Source organism: Hippoglossus stenolepis, chromosome 14 (genome assembly GCF_022539355.2).
Source record: "Hippoglossus stenolepis isolate QCI-W04-F060 chromosome 14, HSTE1.2, whole genome shotgun sequence".
Taxonomy (NCBI): Eukaryota; Metazoa; Chordata; class Actinopteri; order Pleuronectiformes; family Pleuronectidae; genus Hippoglossus; species Hippoglossus stenolepis.
The window spans coordinates 13,205,252-13,222,177 of NC_061496.1; the positions used below are offsets into that span (position 1 = coordinate 13,205,252).

At 40.9% G+C, this 16,926-nt stretch overlaps 1 protein-coding gene across 3 annotated transcripts in view; it reads right to left on the reverse strand.

The window, feature by feature from the left end:
• Nucleotides 1–9: 9 nt before the first annotated feature.
• pex5la (peroxisomal biogenesis factor 5-like a) overlaps nt 10–16,926 on the reverse strand; it is an 87,529-nt gene continuing 70,612 nt past the window's right edge. For all 3 annotated transcript variants that reach the window (XM_035176945.2, XM_035176941.2, XM_035176940.2), the window contains 5 exons: nt 15,913–15,983; nt 14,134–14,343; nt 11,263–11,428; nt 8,220–8,377; nt 10–4,833 (listed from right to left, as the gene is read on the reverse strand). In XM_035176945.2, the coding sequence (XP_035032836.1) occupies nt 4,632–4,833; nt 8,220–8,377; nt 11,263–11,428; nt 14,134–14,343; nt 15,913–15,983 (807 nt within the window). In that variant the 3' untranslated portion in view covers nt 10–4,631. The remainder of the gene's footprint in view (nt 4,834–8,219; nt 8,378–11,262; nt 11,429–14,133; nt 14,344–15,912; nt 15,984–16,926) is intronic.

Below are 16,926 nucleotides of genomic sequence, written 5' to 3' on the forward strand. Positions count from 1 at the left end.
ACCAGAGCGTAGAATATATAACAACAGTTTATTTTAAAAGATTACTTTCATATTGTAAGTTTCAAAGGTGCTAATGCTTTCCTTGTGATTATACAGGGAGAGTTATATGCATTATAGTAGGTGTTTCAGTAAATTTACTACTGTATATAAAGTATATATTTTCTAATTTCATTCATCAAAATATCAATTTATTCACACGTCTGATGCATTGATAAATAAACCAGAACAAACTGCCTTTGTACACATGTTGAATTAAAGGAGTGAAGAAAGAAATGTACATGTACCGATCACCTTCATGAACCCCAACCCATGAAGCTGTGGTTAACATTTTATAAAGAGACTCAACACATTTAGTTTTTAGCAAATTGCCAAAAACAATTCTCCTAAATTTAATTTGGAGAACCCTGCATAAACCTTAAAATAAAATATTATAAAATAAATAATACCGTGAACAATTACAAAGAAAATACAATAATCAATACATTTTGAAACCTCTGCATTATTATAGAAATGTTATTTCATCCAGTATATTTCAATTTAATTCTTCATTGTGACCATTTTATTTCATTCTGTCTTTGACACTTTTCATCACAAAGTCTTTGTCGATCAAGGTCAGACTCAATTATAATGGTTTTCATTTAAAGTGTCACAGAACTGCCTGGAAAAAGCTGCTCTAAAGTCTTCTTTTGAAAAGAAACCAAGTGAAATAATATTTAATGAGATCAGATTTTTGTGTGATCAAACAGAATTTATATGACATTAAAACTTCAAACAAGTGCATAATTATGTATTTATATGGTGTTAGACATGATCAAGTTTCAACATTAAAGGAGCCAGCTTCATAGTTTTAATTTGGGTTAATACTTGAGAAGGTTTACATGCTTTAATGTTCAGAAAACACGTCACTTTCCTCATACTTGCTGCAGCTCCTCTGTTCAGCCTCTGTCTGAAACTCTTCGTTTTAGCTCCTGTTTCTTTAAATATGGGCCAGACTGACTGACGAGACGTTTCAGGAGCAGTGTTTCCTTTCGGGGAGAGGAGCTCCTTTTACTGCGGACTTTGGGCTTTTTAATTTTGCACAACATTTACCAGAACCTGTATAACTCACGAGAGGAAGAGAAAAACTAGAAAAGCACAATATGTCTCCTTTAAAAACATGTGGTGCAACAGCTTTATAGGTTGGGGTTATTGCAGTGGTTACCAGTTTCTACAGAATATACCTATGCCAGTTGTAGCGATACACAAGTGTCCAAGCTCAGGTACGTTTGAAAGAGATGAAGTGTGTTGCGCTGTAACACTTGTTTCTCTGCTCGAGCTTCGTACACCCTCTTGTTCTATGCAACAAAAAGCCTATTGTGCAGAATGTGTACTGAATATATACATCAGTTCTTGTCAAGGTTGCAGATTCTAAAAGTGTATTGTAAAAATATTGTAAGGAAACTTCATCGCATATTTCATTTGTATATGTTAGTGGGAGAGAAAGTGAGCACATCCATGTATTTCATGCATACCGATGAAAATAAACAGCATCCACAACAAAGAAATGCAGGAGGAGCTAGCATGCGATCCACCTCAGTTCCTCAGGAGCATGCGTTAAGCTAGGTCAGTTCACCTGAGAGGGTTCAGTAGTAGGTTCTACGGAAAGAAATGTGTCGCCAGGCATCCTATATCTCAACCACTGCAGTATGACGCACACGGTAGAAGTTTAGATTTCAAGCCAGCGATTAAAGGTTTCTTTTAAAAAAATAAGTTCTTCATTTTCAACACATCTCTGGAAATGCAAAAAAAAAAAAAAAAAAGCAACGGTCTACAAGCCCATAGGAAAACTAGAGTTGATCATTTTAGCAGACATCATGTTTTTAGAGTTTCTACAGTTCGATGCTAAGAGCGAAGACAGCTGGGACGACCGGGGACAGAATATGTGATAATTTTTTAAAAAAGGAAAAAGAAGTAGATCCTGGTCTGAAGAATAACTCCTTCTCTACAATCTCTCGGGCAAATGTTACAAGTTGCATGTGTTTATGGAAAGAAAAGTGGATGGAGTGAGTTCTTCTAGCTGCAGCATTACCACATACACTGATGTGACAGGGGTGGATGCTACATGGAAGAATCCATTTGACTTTTGGAGGGGATTTGATTTAGAGGGCAGATGCAGGGATTTATTTTCACTTTCTTCATGATGACGATTATCAAGATCACTGCCATCATTCAAGCCATACAGCTATCATGTGTCAACATTACTTATTTAACAATTTATTGATAATTTACAGTTAAACAGAATACTATTGAAGGACTATTTGGATATCACTCTTTTCAATTCACTGAAAAGCTAAACTTGCAATTACTGCAACTATCATCATAGAATCTCAGAGAGTGAACCCATCTGTGCTTCCTGCTTTGGCCTCCTCACCTTTGTCATCATGCCACTCTGACGGATATTGTTCATGACACGCACATATGTGCTGTGTCTCACCGGGACTCCGCCGCCTCCTCGATCCATCTGACATCATGGCTGACCACAGAGACTCTGTGCCAACAGTGTGTTTGAAGTATCTGACTACAGCAGCCGCTTGTCTGTTTCAGTATTGTAACATATTTGGTTCAATACCAGAGCTGTGGACTTGAATAATGAGACTTTCCTTCTCTAAAGTGCATCTGGGGTGAGTTTCAAAGGGAACATATGCAGCGGCCCGGCGAAATAAAACATGTACCTGATAACAAAGCTTGATGTACAGCATTGATTTTGTCGGGTGCAATTGAGGTCGTAGACATATCGCTACACCACAGGGTTATAAAACATGAAGACTACACGTCCACATTCCCTGCCTACTTTCCTCTTGTTTTTGTTCTCCCCTAGTTTCCTAATGGTACAGTTGTACAGTTTAATAGATGAATGGCCATCGTGCTGGTCCCTGGTTCCCGCTGATATCGCCGCTCCAAAGCACAGAATCACTGGCCTCCTTTTGTTCTGCAGAAGGACAAACCGACAATTCCCGAACGGCAACATAAAACACAACCTTTTTGCATAGGGTCTGAGATAAAAACAACCTTCTGCAGCGCGGCCCGGACTGCAGACACGGCTGTCAAACGCCAAGGTGCTGAGCTCTCCACTCCAGCAGATTATCCATCATTTACTCTGTGGCACCGTGAGGAACGGGATGTTCACCTCACAGAGCAACTTTCAAACTAAAAGTGAGGCAAGAGAAGCCGTCAGCTAAAAAAAGCGTGGTTATGGAAAAAGGAAAAGAATCACTGCATTTCATCCCATCCTGTTTGATGATCTCATGTCTTGAATTATCGTGACGGGACTAGAGGTTTACAGATGGTAAACTAAATAGCTTGTTTGCATTCCGCCCAGGCTTACATACATATTTAAATCATGTACATAATGCCTGTGGAGATGTGGCAAAGAAACAAATGACTGCATTGGGAAAAACCCCAAGCTGTTGCTGTGGGTCCTGGCCTGCAGCTCCATACACATTTTTTACCTGTAATGCTATTATACTGTGTACAGCGTGGGGGGACATTAGGATGTAATGCTGACATCAAATGCTAAAGCCTCTAGAGTCATTACAGGGGTTGAAGATGAAAAGAGATGTTTTTTCCCCGTTTGTTCGAAAGTTTCCAGACTAATGAAGGTTTTACAGATCACGTCGCTGCCCAGCGTCTGTGTCGACTTCTCCGACCAGTCAGCATAAAGGGAACAAAGAGAAGCTCTGAGCCAAGGCCGTACAAATAAAAAACCCAACCCAACAAAAAACGAATAACTCAGAAAGCTTTCGAGTTCAGGAGACGGCAGTTATTTAAAGAAATCGAAAAGCAGTCTAAAAATGGCTTTGCAGGTTTTTTTTGTTGCCACAAAAATAGTATAAATAAATATTTGCATGCATTTGAGTAAGGCTTTACAACCTGGCTACCACATTCCACTCGGGTTAGGAAGTTGTCTGAAGTGCAAAGGGAAACATTTCTAAAAGTATGTTAATTTTAAAGAGGAATCCGTTCATGAAAAAAATGCTTATTCATGCAGTATCATTATTTTGTGTTGAAAGAGGATGAAAACAAGCCAGGGGACAGGAGTCGAAGGGTCCGGGTCATGTGGTGCAGTCTTTATCAGTTGCACTCTAATCCGACCCTCAGGAGGAGAGAACAGTTTCGAGTCTTAAAAAAGTTTTTTTTTTCTTTTCCTCCACAAAACCTCGTCTTTACCCTGCAAACACCGTGTGAGGCTCCGACTGTCTGCCTGCTCGTCTCTCCTGGCTCAGCTCTGTTCCACTGGATGAGTCAGTTTTTAATTGATGTGTTCTCTAAGGCATTGCTCGTACAATCTTTGCCTGTCCTTGTGCTCTTCAGGGAAATCACAAATTGCAGTGCAAATCCATCACAAAGCAGCCACTTCAAGCACTTGGAAGAACCTGTCCTCGGAGCTGCTCCAAGGTACTTGGGGCGGGAAAAAAAACTTTGACGACTGCAGTTAATTTTGACGTGCATAAAAAAATCACACTGTAGTCTCTAACATCACATCCTGTCTTTTCTGACGTGTGCACTTTGGGCTTTTGGCTGTTGGGTTAAAAACTACAGAGTAAAAGTGAAGGGGGCGGGGGGGGGATGCTGTCATCACTACCTCCCATTCCTCAAATGTCTAGGTTGAAGGCCCGCATGAGGAGATCCAGGTCGCCGATGTTTGCAGCTTGGAAGAGTTCTGGTTGGTCCATCATGGACAACGCTATCCTCAGAGCAGCCCAGATGTTTCCAGACATCACCTGGTGGGACTGCTGGCGACTCCGGCTCTTCCTCTGAAGGCTTAAGGCAGTCAGGAAGTTACTGGCCGCCTCTCTGGGGAAGCAAAAATAAATGCAGTTTGGTTTACAGGATGAAGAGGCATGATTTTTAGGCAGTTATGAGAGACATAGACTGTGAATGTGATGAACGACATGTTTCAACTTATTCCGGTTGTATGGGTACAACCGTCCCTCAGTTTTGACATCATTAGGAGACAGAGTCTGTGCAGTCGAGATCGTGGTGTGAAGCTGTAGTATTGAGGTTCTGCTTATACACACGCTCGACCAATCAGCTGTCCTTCATGATGTTTCACCCAGTTTTGATATCATCAAATAACTAATTAAAACCAAACTTACTGGATAAATTAGCACTTGAACATACCAATGATATATGAGTTAAAATTACATAAATTATCTCAGGGAAAAATGTAAGATCATTTACTTTGACTTTTATAGTTTGGTCCAAGTCCCACCCACTAACACGGAGGAGACAGGATTTATGACCTATACTGCAGCCAGCCACCAGGGGGCATTCAAGATACTTTGGGTTCACTTTTGGGAAGCTGTCGTGCAGCAATATTTATACATTTATGTCTTATATTCAGTATTATGGTTAAAACCTATATCACCAAGCTTCTGGCACCACCTCGTCTTAGTGCATGTAGTCTGTTGACGTCACGTAAATACCAGTGGAGCTACATGTAGTCTATACTTAGTAATTGTCTGAGCGTTATCTCTGCTGCTGCAGCTGACTGCAGGCCAGCCCAGCGGAGATAACAAATGAAGAGAAGATTGAATTTGAGATTGAACATAACATCTGGTACCAGGTAAACGTTTCACTGTTTACGGCACAGACTAGTGGAGCCTTGTTGGTGGGAGTATTAGGTAGAAAGTAGTTCCAGTGAGAAAATGTATTTACTACAAGTGTTTTAAATGTCATCGTTAATCAATAATCCTGGTTTATATATATTTATATATGTCTTAACATTTCAGTGTAAAACTGAAAACTAAATGTGACGTTATTATTCCTTTTAAGTTTACAGACTGATTTTTGGTTTTGGATTCTTTATGATGAGCAGAGAATGACAGAAAAACATTTTACGAACCAGTTATGTGTTATACATCCTCACTGTGCCTCCATGAATGCCTAATCAATAAATCAAAATATATATATTGAAGACCATGCTGTGATAACTAGGCCACAATTACTGTTTCAAATTCATATAATAAAAAGCAGCACCGCACTGATATGGGAATAAAGGCTGCTATTTAACGTCAAGGATATTAAATATAAATTATATAAATATACACTAAAGCCATAAAACCCTTCACTTAATACCACTAATTCAGAAGCCAGACAAGAAGCGGCCCTAACTGAAGAGCGACATGCTGGTGAGTGGACTCAGCAGCAGGTGGGAGAACGGAACCGTGTAATCCCCGGTACCGGTACCGGATGAACCGTCCCGCTCCATAACGTCGCTGCTTCCGTATCATGAACCCAGCTGGTGCTACGTGTCGTGTGGCTTCAGAAGAGTTTGTAAAGACACATTCGTTTATCCACAGTTTGTTAGCCTCCATCCTGACGGAGTTCCCTCCTCTTCTCTGACATGTCACCGCTTCTCTTCACAGAGGTTAGTGTTTGTTGTGCTAACATGCTAATCTGTTCAGTTTGTATTGTTGGGACCTGACTATGTCCTGGCGTCACTGCATCAGTTCCACACATTTATAAAACTGAGACAGGACTCATTGCATTTAATGTGACAGAGTGAATTTAACACTGTGACACTTCCACATTCAAAAGCCTTGATTTAGCACAACCAGTATGTCTATGGGTTGTGGTTATGTCCTAAAACAGGAGTTAACCTTCAGACATATTTCTGTATTTTAGTCGAGTTCATCTTGAGCATTTCAGACAAATTGAGTGAAGGAATCATGCTTTTTCTGTTGAGTTACATTAAACATTGGTGACAGAACATGATGTCGTTTTTTAACTTGGACTCACAAACCACATTCCTGCCCTGGTAACCTGGACGTGGAATTGACTTCGCTGGTCAGTGAGTAATGATTATGAATATCAACCTTTGGCTAAAGCCTGCCCCGCTCCAGATGTGTGGCTGAGTGCCGATCATAAACTGTTTATACAGTCCATGCTGCAGATGGACAGATGTGGCGTTTTGTTTGTTTTCAGCTGAAGTGGCGAAATGTGAGCGTCCACCAGCGGCTCTACAACAAACCTACAATACCAGGTGCTAAAAGACGACAAACGTCTTTATCGTACAGCAACTGTATTCATTCTCTGTAACTGTGAGAAAACAGTGTCATCAATAGGTCTAACTGCAAATTGCAATAGCACCTCCTGTTACTTGTAACCAACATCTCATGAAAACACAAACCCTCCCGTTGACCCTGGGTCAGAAGACACCATATACACCTTTCAGATCAAAATAATTTAAATGCCGGAATATAGTTAAAGACAAGTTGAGTGAGTCCAGTGAACAGCCTTGCTCAGTGAGTGTGTAGCTTGCCTCAGACAAGGAACGTTTACCGCCTCTTATTTCCCACGCATGGCCCACCCGTGACTAAACCTCCTACTGGTCTGAGTTTTCCCTTCACCATAGCACAGCAATTCATTTTCTTTTAGTGACTAAGCTTGTTGTCTGGCAGATGCATTATGATTCTGTCATGCTCATGATTGTGGCAGTTGTGAAATATGAATCCTCATGTTTGGGTATCGTGAACGCTCTGGGCCGAATTGGTTTCGCTGCATATTTTCCTGCCTGTAAAATTATTGGGTTCACAGGAAGCTCAACGGCTAAAACAGTGGCGTTAACATTTTTCTCCACGCTCCTCTTTTTTATTATCAGCCAGGCGTTTGAGAAATATTTCAGTGAAAATCAACTACTACATTAATCGTCAGCGAGCCTTTATGCATATGTGTTGATAGTCATCAGCTCTTGATAATTAATAAGACGACGATGTCTGCTGCAGGTCACTGATTTTGTGATTTAAATTAGATTTATAGTGATTAGGTGATATGCAGTGCTTTGGAAGTGCTTTGTTAGGAAATGGATGGACACATTGCAGCTGGGGTTGGGACTGAACAAAGAAGTATCCAGAATTCAGCTGATGTTGTGCTTGTATATCTAATATGCTGTTACTGTATAATCATCTCTCCCCAGTCTATGTGCTGAGTTGGCTGTATGCTTGTGGGGCATGGTGTAATCACAGTGTGTTGATTCCAACTATCTGGACTCTGGACATAATCTCACAATTCATTTGTTTTTGCACCTTGCGGAGTGCTTCGATGATTTGCATTTTCACCTCAGGAAAATTTCAGGAAAATGTCTGGACGTCAGTGGATTTCTGAAATCAGCTTTAGTAAGTTCACTCCAACGCAGATAAAAACCTTGTCCCGCTGTCCTGTGGCGTGAGGTCACTCACCTGTGTGACCCCAGGTTAATGCAGCTGATGCCCAGGTTGTAGCGGGACCTGATAAACCCCGGCTGCAGCTCGAGAGCTCTCGTGTAAGCCTCCACTGCCTCCTCGCTGCGGTCCCCGTTTGCCAGCGTGGCTCCCAGGCGGTTCCACAGCAAGTAGTCCTGCGTGGAGGAAGTGGGTTGGAGGTATAAAGAATGTCAAAGGGTGATAAATGATAAACTATTCTTGGTGAGGTTCGCTGTGGTGTCTGTGGTCAGATGCTGTCAGCCTTAACGATGCATTCATGGTGACATTGAGACATACAATATGTAACTTCGGCTGCTATGGGTCTCTGAATCAAAACAAAACAAAAGATTAGTTTGATGACGTTGTGAAGTAGTGTGGGATCATGGGAGTTATTAACTTCAACACCATTGCTGATGTAAATCATATCAGAGGTGATGAATTTTGAAGCAAACTTCAATGAATAATCTTGACTCATCATGAGTCAAACAGTGGAAGGAAACAACAGCCGACTGGCTAACTGGCAAACAGTGTGTTTTTCCTTCATCATAGATCGTTTTATAAGACGACCAAAATGAAACGTACCGTTACCTTTTAATACAATTTTAGATTTTTTCTGTCTTTTAACATTTTTGCAAACATTTTGGATAATGTCAGTACACAAACAAACAAAATATATAACAGTCCAATTATTTTCAGACAATTTAATGACTAATTGTTACATATTAGATCTTAACACTGGATAGTTCCTAGTTTAGCCTGAGTTACAGCTCATCAGCAGCATCTATTCAGTTATTTTTAGGTCCTAAATGCTTGCCTTGTTTTAAAGGCCCTGAGAAGTACCCAACAGTGTCTTGAACAGAAAAGTGCAAGTGAAATAGAGCTGAATAATCTGGGCTGCAACACAACACTCAGCCTTGTATCTTCAGTGACAGCATGACAAAGCAGTTTTAGAGCAGCAGGCTATAATTCACTTTGCGTTTTTTTCTTCTTCCTCGGCACAAACAACTATAAAGTGTTTTGAAGCATTGCACGGCTCCCTGTTATAAAGCAACCTAACAAGGGTACGTGGAATGAGGTGCATTACATCACACTGGGTGTCCTTGTCGTTGTTTCCCACCTGCAGGTAGACAAGCACATACAGAGGTCATGGTCGGCTACAGTACAGGGGTCCTTCATCTCCGTCTAAGCTTAGTGGAGGGATATAATTATCTCCCTTTGTGTTGGGAGCTATTTTTTCAGCAGGGGAGCAGATATTACCAAGTCAAATGGGGAGGTTGGATTTAACGGTGAGTAATACTTGTGTCCCTGCCTGGGACAGTGCTGGGAGGACAGAGACTGATTTGCATGAAGTGGGTGGAGAAATGTTTGTGCTCGTATTTTTCTGCAGGTTTGTTTTGTTTGCTGTGTATGTGTTTGCTCCAGTGTATCAAACATTTGTCGAAGTCCATTTTTTAGTTTTCTGCATAAATCTGTGTGTACGCTACATCGTGCTCCCTTTGTGCTGGATCTTTAGTAAGTGTGTGTTTGTGGGTGTGTGTGTGTCACTTGAGAGTTCATGAGGCCAGTTTAGCAGCTCCTTGCTTCACATATTGGTGTGACAGTCTGTTGGGCCTCACTGCATCGGTTTGCATGAGCTCTCTGTGTTTGCAGCTCCGTGTCTCGGAGGACATGTACATGCTTGAGGACTTCATGTCTCATGGATGTGTTTGCATGGAAACCTGGGTGACAGACCATTGTTTTTACAGTGTGTGTTTGTATGTCTGTGTGTGTGCTTGTTTTGGCAGCTCATATAGGCATGCATGTGTTTCTCAATATAAATAAAATGCAGCAGCCATAATATGTTAATGTAAGATTCCGGGCCGACCTTCCAAAGGATAAATGGGGTCATCAACGCTGTATTTAATGAAAGTTAGATCATTATTTGGATCTAACATTAAATTCTTTATGCATTTTGGAGTTTTCTTCCATTTTTACCATTTTGTTTACTGTTTACTGTTTTTTAACAGCCACCAGTGTCACCGGCTTCCTACAAGGTGAAAACACACAATTTTGTAAAATGAATCCTCTGCGAAAATCTGAATGAGCCTCTGATCAGCTGTAAATAGTGTTTCATGAAGGGCTTAGTTTACATCATTGGCACAGGGCACTGCCAGCTGGAGTCAACCAGCTGTCAGACATGTTGTCTCTGGAGGAAACTAGTGCTGACCGCCAACCACAGCTTACAGTCAGATCCAAGTCAAGTCCAGACTGGTTTTCAAACCCAGTAGAAACTGGGAGAACCTAGAACAGATTAAAGTATTTGCATGGTCAGATACCAATAATAGGAACAATTTGTCTTAGGGTGAACTTACCCATTAAAAATGTGCTCTTCTAAAACTCAATTGACAATATCACACCGTGTAGAACTCCATCTTGTCTTCTATAACCCAACAAGCCAACATTGTAAGACATTGCCAACATTAAGTTGATTTACTGAAAAATAAGCTACTTTTTTATCCATTAATCATTTCAGTGATTTTTTTTCAAGACAAAGAAACTTGAGACAGGGTACTGGTCTTTTCTGTCTTGTGTTCTATCACATATGGAATATCTCTAAGTTTTGGTTACACAAAACAAGACATTTGAAGAAGTGATGTTTGACTGTGGAGTGGAAAGTTGGCACTGTTTTCAGTTATCAGTTTTCAGACTGTTAGCAGGATTTTGCAAAATCTACTGAACCGACTTTTATGAAATTGTGTGGAAAGAAAACATTCAATATTGGAGCAGATCTGGATACCCGGGTGGATCATGGAATTTATTTTCAGAATCAAAAACCCTTGCACAACATGATGAGACAAGGCTTTTGCCGTGGTGAATGCGCTCTGAGCTGCTTTCTAGTTGTCAGCTGCAGCCCTAACTTTCAGTATGTCAGTTTGTTGTTTGTTTCTAAAATCACCACCGAAAGAGATCGTGGTTGGTTTATTTCTGAGACACAAGTTGAGCAATGAGAGCATCTCAGTGTGTGTTTTGTGTGTGTGTGTGTGTGTGTGTGTGTTCCTACCTCGGGCCGTACTGACAGGGCAGTATTGAAGGCCTCCACAGCTTTGTTGAACTCTCCGCTGATGTTGTAAAGGACCCCGAGGCCCGTCTGCAAATCTGGGTCGACACTGTCCGAGTTGTGCTGAACTGCTTCCAGGCAGAGCTCCTTGACCTCTGGTAGCAGAGAGCTGTGGACACACACATGGGCACACACACAAACACACAGATCAAGATTAGTAACTTCAGGCTGCTGAGTGAGCACTCTTAAGATTGCTGTGCTATGATGTGTATAGAGTGTAAGAAAATGAGAGAGCAGGAGGAAGATTGACGACTGCGTCCAGAAAAGATAAAGTGAGGGAGGAAGAAAAGAGAGAGAGGGGGGAGTTTTATTGAGGCACTTATATATAAGAAGTGAGTCATCTGTGTTGATAGAAATAATAGTTGAGTGTCTTGGATAACTGTAGGCCTTGTACATACTAGGGCTTTCACTTTTTATTGGAAATTCAAACATTGATTCGACTGTGGAGGGAAAAGTTCACATTTTAACTGTAACGACCAATTAGAATTCAAAATATAAGTAGATTGCTTCATGATCCAGCAGGGGGCACTCTCTATAAGCTTGACCTGTTGCATAACCTATCAGTAAAGTAAGCCAATAATGTTACCAGGGTTCCTGCGGCTCCTTAAAAAGTCTTGAATTAAAATCAAACGAAATTAAAGTCTTGAATTGTCTTCAATTGAACATAAATTTGCTGCAAAGTATTCAATTTGCAGGCCGTGCATTTAAGGCTAATAGGAAAATTCTCACGCTCAGAGTCGTACCATAAATCGCAGATGCTAAAGTTAGCTCACGAGTGCTGCTGGCTAGCTTTTATGGACACTAACGTTATCCCGGCTCTTCAGGTAGGTACCCTGTGTTCAGCCCGCCGTGGCAAATCAGAACTTTCTCGTGTAGTCGTGAGGTGAATGTAAAGCATAAGTGAGCACTTGAATTTAACAGAATAGTCATGTGATCGAAAACAAGTGACGAAAGAATGGTAAGGCTGTTTGTCATCGCTGTACCAAGTAACTGCTTTACTCTTCAACAACGTGGCCAGGACAATCACTGTGTCCTGGCCATCATAACGTTGTTTCTTAAGCCTTTCTCTATCAGGCCTTTCTTATTTAATTTCACCGACCAATAACAAAATAGCCCAAGCTGAAAATAACATTATAACGTATGTTTTTTTTAAGACTCGTAACTAACTTGAAAACAACATACAATAGATTTATTCAGTTTTAGGCTTTGACTGATCATCTATCATTTTGTACTTGTGTTTGTATCCTATCAAAAGTTAGTCCACCTTGTGCTTCACATGTTGTTCCGCCTTCTGAATGAATCTCATTAACCTGAATCTCAAACGTCCTGCATCAGATCACACTCGCTTTTTTATTGATCCCTCATTGTTCACATTTATCAAGCTGAAGATCCGATAAACATTTCTCTTTCCTGTCAGGCTTGACACTCAGCAAACTCTAATATGAGACAGAAGTGAAAGATTAAAGAAATGACAGATAGACTGTTAGTTCTACCTCACTGGGCATTTGCTTCTTAGCTTTTGGGTAAAGATAAGGATTGCCCTTTATGTCATGTCTTAGTTTCCATGAGGCCGATCACAGCATGGAGAGGGATGGTGAAGGAAAGCTAGAGGAGAGTGACGTGCAGAGAGGAATGATCAAGAGAGAGAGGGGGGGGGGATGGAGTAAACAGCAAAAAGTTAAAGGAGGATATTGCTTGGATTAAATTGGAGACCATAGTAATTGGGATGTACCTCTATCCCTCCACATTGACCGGACGATTAATGATTTGATAACGTGCTGCTTTACCTCTGGAGCAGAATAAGGCCTTTTCAATCTAATATACCTTACAATCTAATTTTTCTGGCTTAAGATAACACAGGCGTTGTGCCGCTCTGAGCAGCAAGAGTTGTTCGACAAGATGGATACATGTAGCCCCATGTATGTTTTCACGGCAGTGAAATTACACCAATACCAACTGTGGTCGAGAGACCTTGAAATAAGATTTTGGACCCTCCGACAGCTTCTAATTAAAACAAATGAGAGTCTGAAATTGCTGGAAGAACTTGTTTTTTGAGTGTGCAACATGCAGCACATGATGTATCGTATGTTTGTCACCTAATCTATGAGGATGAGCTCGTTAGTAAAGGCTGCAATTCAATTAAAATTCTCATACTACACTACCCTACACTAATGCTGATATTTTGCACTCGTCCACATGCAAATGGCATTTTAACTTGACTAGAACAAAGATTTTTACAAACGCCTTTCGCATATGCCCACTGTTACTTTGTGTAATGAGCATGTGCTAGAAACAACAATGTCTATCTACTAGTTGACAGGAGAATAGGCTGATGATAGATGAGCATGCCCACAATGTTCTTATCTGGTAGTTGACGAATTGTTAGTGTAAACTTTATCGCCACCTACTGGCTCAGCAGGCTTGTTTTGAGCGTTTGTGGTTGTTTTTATGTTGTCCTCTGGAGGGAGATATTTTGTATAACAGGAGTGTAGATAAATCCTTTGATATGTCTTAATATCAAATTAGAATTACCATAAATCATGCAATTTTGTTCATTCATTTGCAAAATTGCCCATGTAGAGCTGTATTGTTTTATTAATCAATTAGTCTATGAAATCTATCCATTCATTATCTATACCACTTATCCTTTGAGGGTTGTGAGGGGTGAGAGCCAGTCCCAGCTGACATTGGGCATAAACCCTGGAAGGGTTCTCCTTAAATGAGAATATTGGTTGTGTGTTTCTGTGCCATATTCTACAGAAAACTTTGTAATTGTTTGGATATTCCGTCTAAATATTCTTCTACTTTTCATACCTGCCAATGTTGGGAGCATGTGACATCCTGCGTTGGGAGTTCGGGGATCCCATCAGGTGGGACTTTCCTTTCAGCAGGTGCTTGTATTTAGGATTGTGCCGTAACCAGCGGAGCAGGGCCTCGCAGGCGTCATTACGCATTCCAGTGTTGGTCAGGCTCACTGCCAGAGCCATGAGGGCTGGTAGGTTGTTTGGGTGGAGCTCCAAACACCTGGATGGAGAGGGAACCCGGGCACGGGAGAGGAGAGGTGGTGAGAGGTGCGCACTTCAAAGGGAAATCTAGAGTTGACGGACATTAATTGGGACAGGCCGAAGCAGAGGAACATCAGGCAGAGGCTAATGATTTGTGGTTCATGATGGATTGAGCCGCTCCTCTCCTGCACCGTCTCTGCTGCAGAGGACCAGGTCTGCATGTTGCCCTCACAGGCACGGTTTGAAGATTTGCATTTGGTTAGCCTTCGTTGAATGGTTACATCACCAGTTATATCATGTGGACGACTGCCACTAAGATCTGCAGTGGCCTTTTGTAATTGAAAAGGGGAGAAGAGCAGCGCTGTGTTGGCTGAACGTCTTGGATTATTTAAGAGAAGAGGGAGGCCAACACAGGATTTAGCTTTCATCAAGATAAATTTCAAGCCAGATTTACTTCAGCCGACGTGCCAACTTCCTTTAAAATCCTTGTAAACTCAGACAAACCAAATTATTTCAGTCCACCACTGCAGTGTGCCGGAGGTGGAGATTACATAAACTTTGGTTTAGGCTACACAGATCCCCTGTAAACTTACAAGGATGTGTTCCTTGTGCAAGCTGTTGACTTTGTAAACAAACAAGGTTCCAAAAAATTCTAATCATCCAAACTTTTCTCAAGTCCAGATTGAAACAACCACATTTTCCATGGACAGAACTAACATTAAAGTATTTCATAGATGGTTGCCCAATAAACCAAATCAAATAAAACTAACTATAAATAACTGCTTTGCTTTCTCTTTCAATTATTTTGTAGATATCCAAATATCCTGCAGCAAACATTTCACAGAATACAGCAGTATTGTAACATATTGCATTCCATTTGAAGACAGGACTAATGCCAGGTAAACATCTAATCTCACTTCAAACTCTCCCCTCACAGATGGAGCTATTACATAATCAGCAATTAAAACACAAACCATGCAAACTACCTGAGATCTAAAATGGTGTTTCATAGATGTGTTGGATTCAACGAGGGATATTTCAAGGAATGAAAATACATCATTTGCACCCACTGTAATCCCATTTATTTAGAACAGCGATGAAATGTTGTTTCTAAATTATTTATTTTCACAGAACAGATGACGTCTGTCGCACTTTCTCTTTTTTGGCTGCCTCTAGTGTTTTCAGTTGACTTGTAGGTGTTCACACTCTCAGATAAGTCTGGCCTCAGCAGTGTTATGAATGAAAGTGGGTCACCTCCCATTCAGGACTCTCCTCATACCCTGGCTCTGTGCAATCACCAACCATGCAAGGTCTCTCTATTTTAAGAGTAAAAATTGCAGATATTTCCTTGCAATTTCTGTTTTGAAAGTTTGAGACTATAAATACCATAGATCTTTACTTCAAAAATGTTCTTGCTTCATAGACAAAATCTTACTGAAAGTCTGAGGCAAGTTTCACAAGCTGGGATTCATCATCTAACAAACTTCCATTCAGTCCCAGATGTGCAACATATGGTGTACTCGAGCTGTAAAGGCTGACTTATTAAAACCACCTAATGGGAAAAAATGGTGCAGTTGTTTCTCCCTACCTTTGGAGGGAGACAATCGCTGACTGCTCGTTCTCATTTTCAGCCTGGGTGGTCCCCAACACTTGCCAAGCCTGCAGGGAAACAAAATAGAGGCAACAGTAAACAGCAGGGGTGGAAACCTGGACTCCAAAGCCGGTATTGTCAAAAGGCTGAAACACAGATACAGTAGCTCAGCATCGCTTGCCAGGCACAAAGAGCCTGATCCAGCACAGAGCGACTGATAACCAGTCTTTCAGACAAACTGCCACAGGGGAGCTACAGAACATTTTAACATAACTTCACAGAGATTTCCATGAGGTCAAACCCAAGCGCATGCAATTATGATTAAAAATTGTTTTTCGCTTGGAGGACTGTCCTTGCATACTCTCATAATGCTCCATGAAATCATCTAAACAATAGACATTTATTTTTCAATTAAGTTTTCAGAAATGACTTCCTGCCATGTTGTTTAATCTTTGTTTTTAATGTAGAGCTGAATGATTAGTAAATTAATCTGTCTAAATGTGTTAATTAATACTGTGAAAAAACGGGTATTGGAAGGTTGGTTGGACAAAACAAGTTAGTTACAACATCACTGAGGGGAAATTGTGGTACAGAACCCAAAGATATTATATTTTCAATGAGACAAAAAGCAACAAATCCTCTCACTGGGGAATCCGGAAAAAGTACATGTTTAGCACGTAAATATTAAATGATTATTAAAACAGTTAGCCCACATCTGGTGAAAACATATTCAAAGTACCCGTGATCAGCAAGAGGGACAGAAAAACTAACCCAGAGTCCAAAATGTTGGATTACGAGATTACTCCTCCGTATTTGTGTCTGTAAGGGCACATTTAACATGTTCTGAAGCTAATCTCTGAAGAAGCTCCTTTTGTTTTACCTTTTGCAATGAGGGGCGAAATTATTTCTGAATAATTCCGAGGTCTTCACAGTGGGGCAATAAGCCACTAAGCGCCCTAGGAGGAATTGCGGAAATCGTATTAGTTCCATACACTACGGGATAATCCTCTC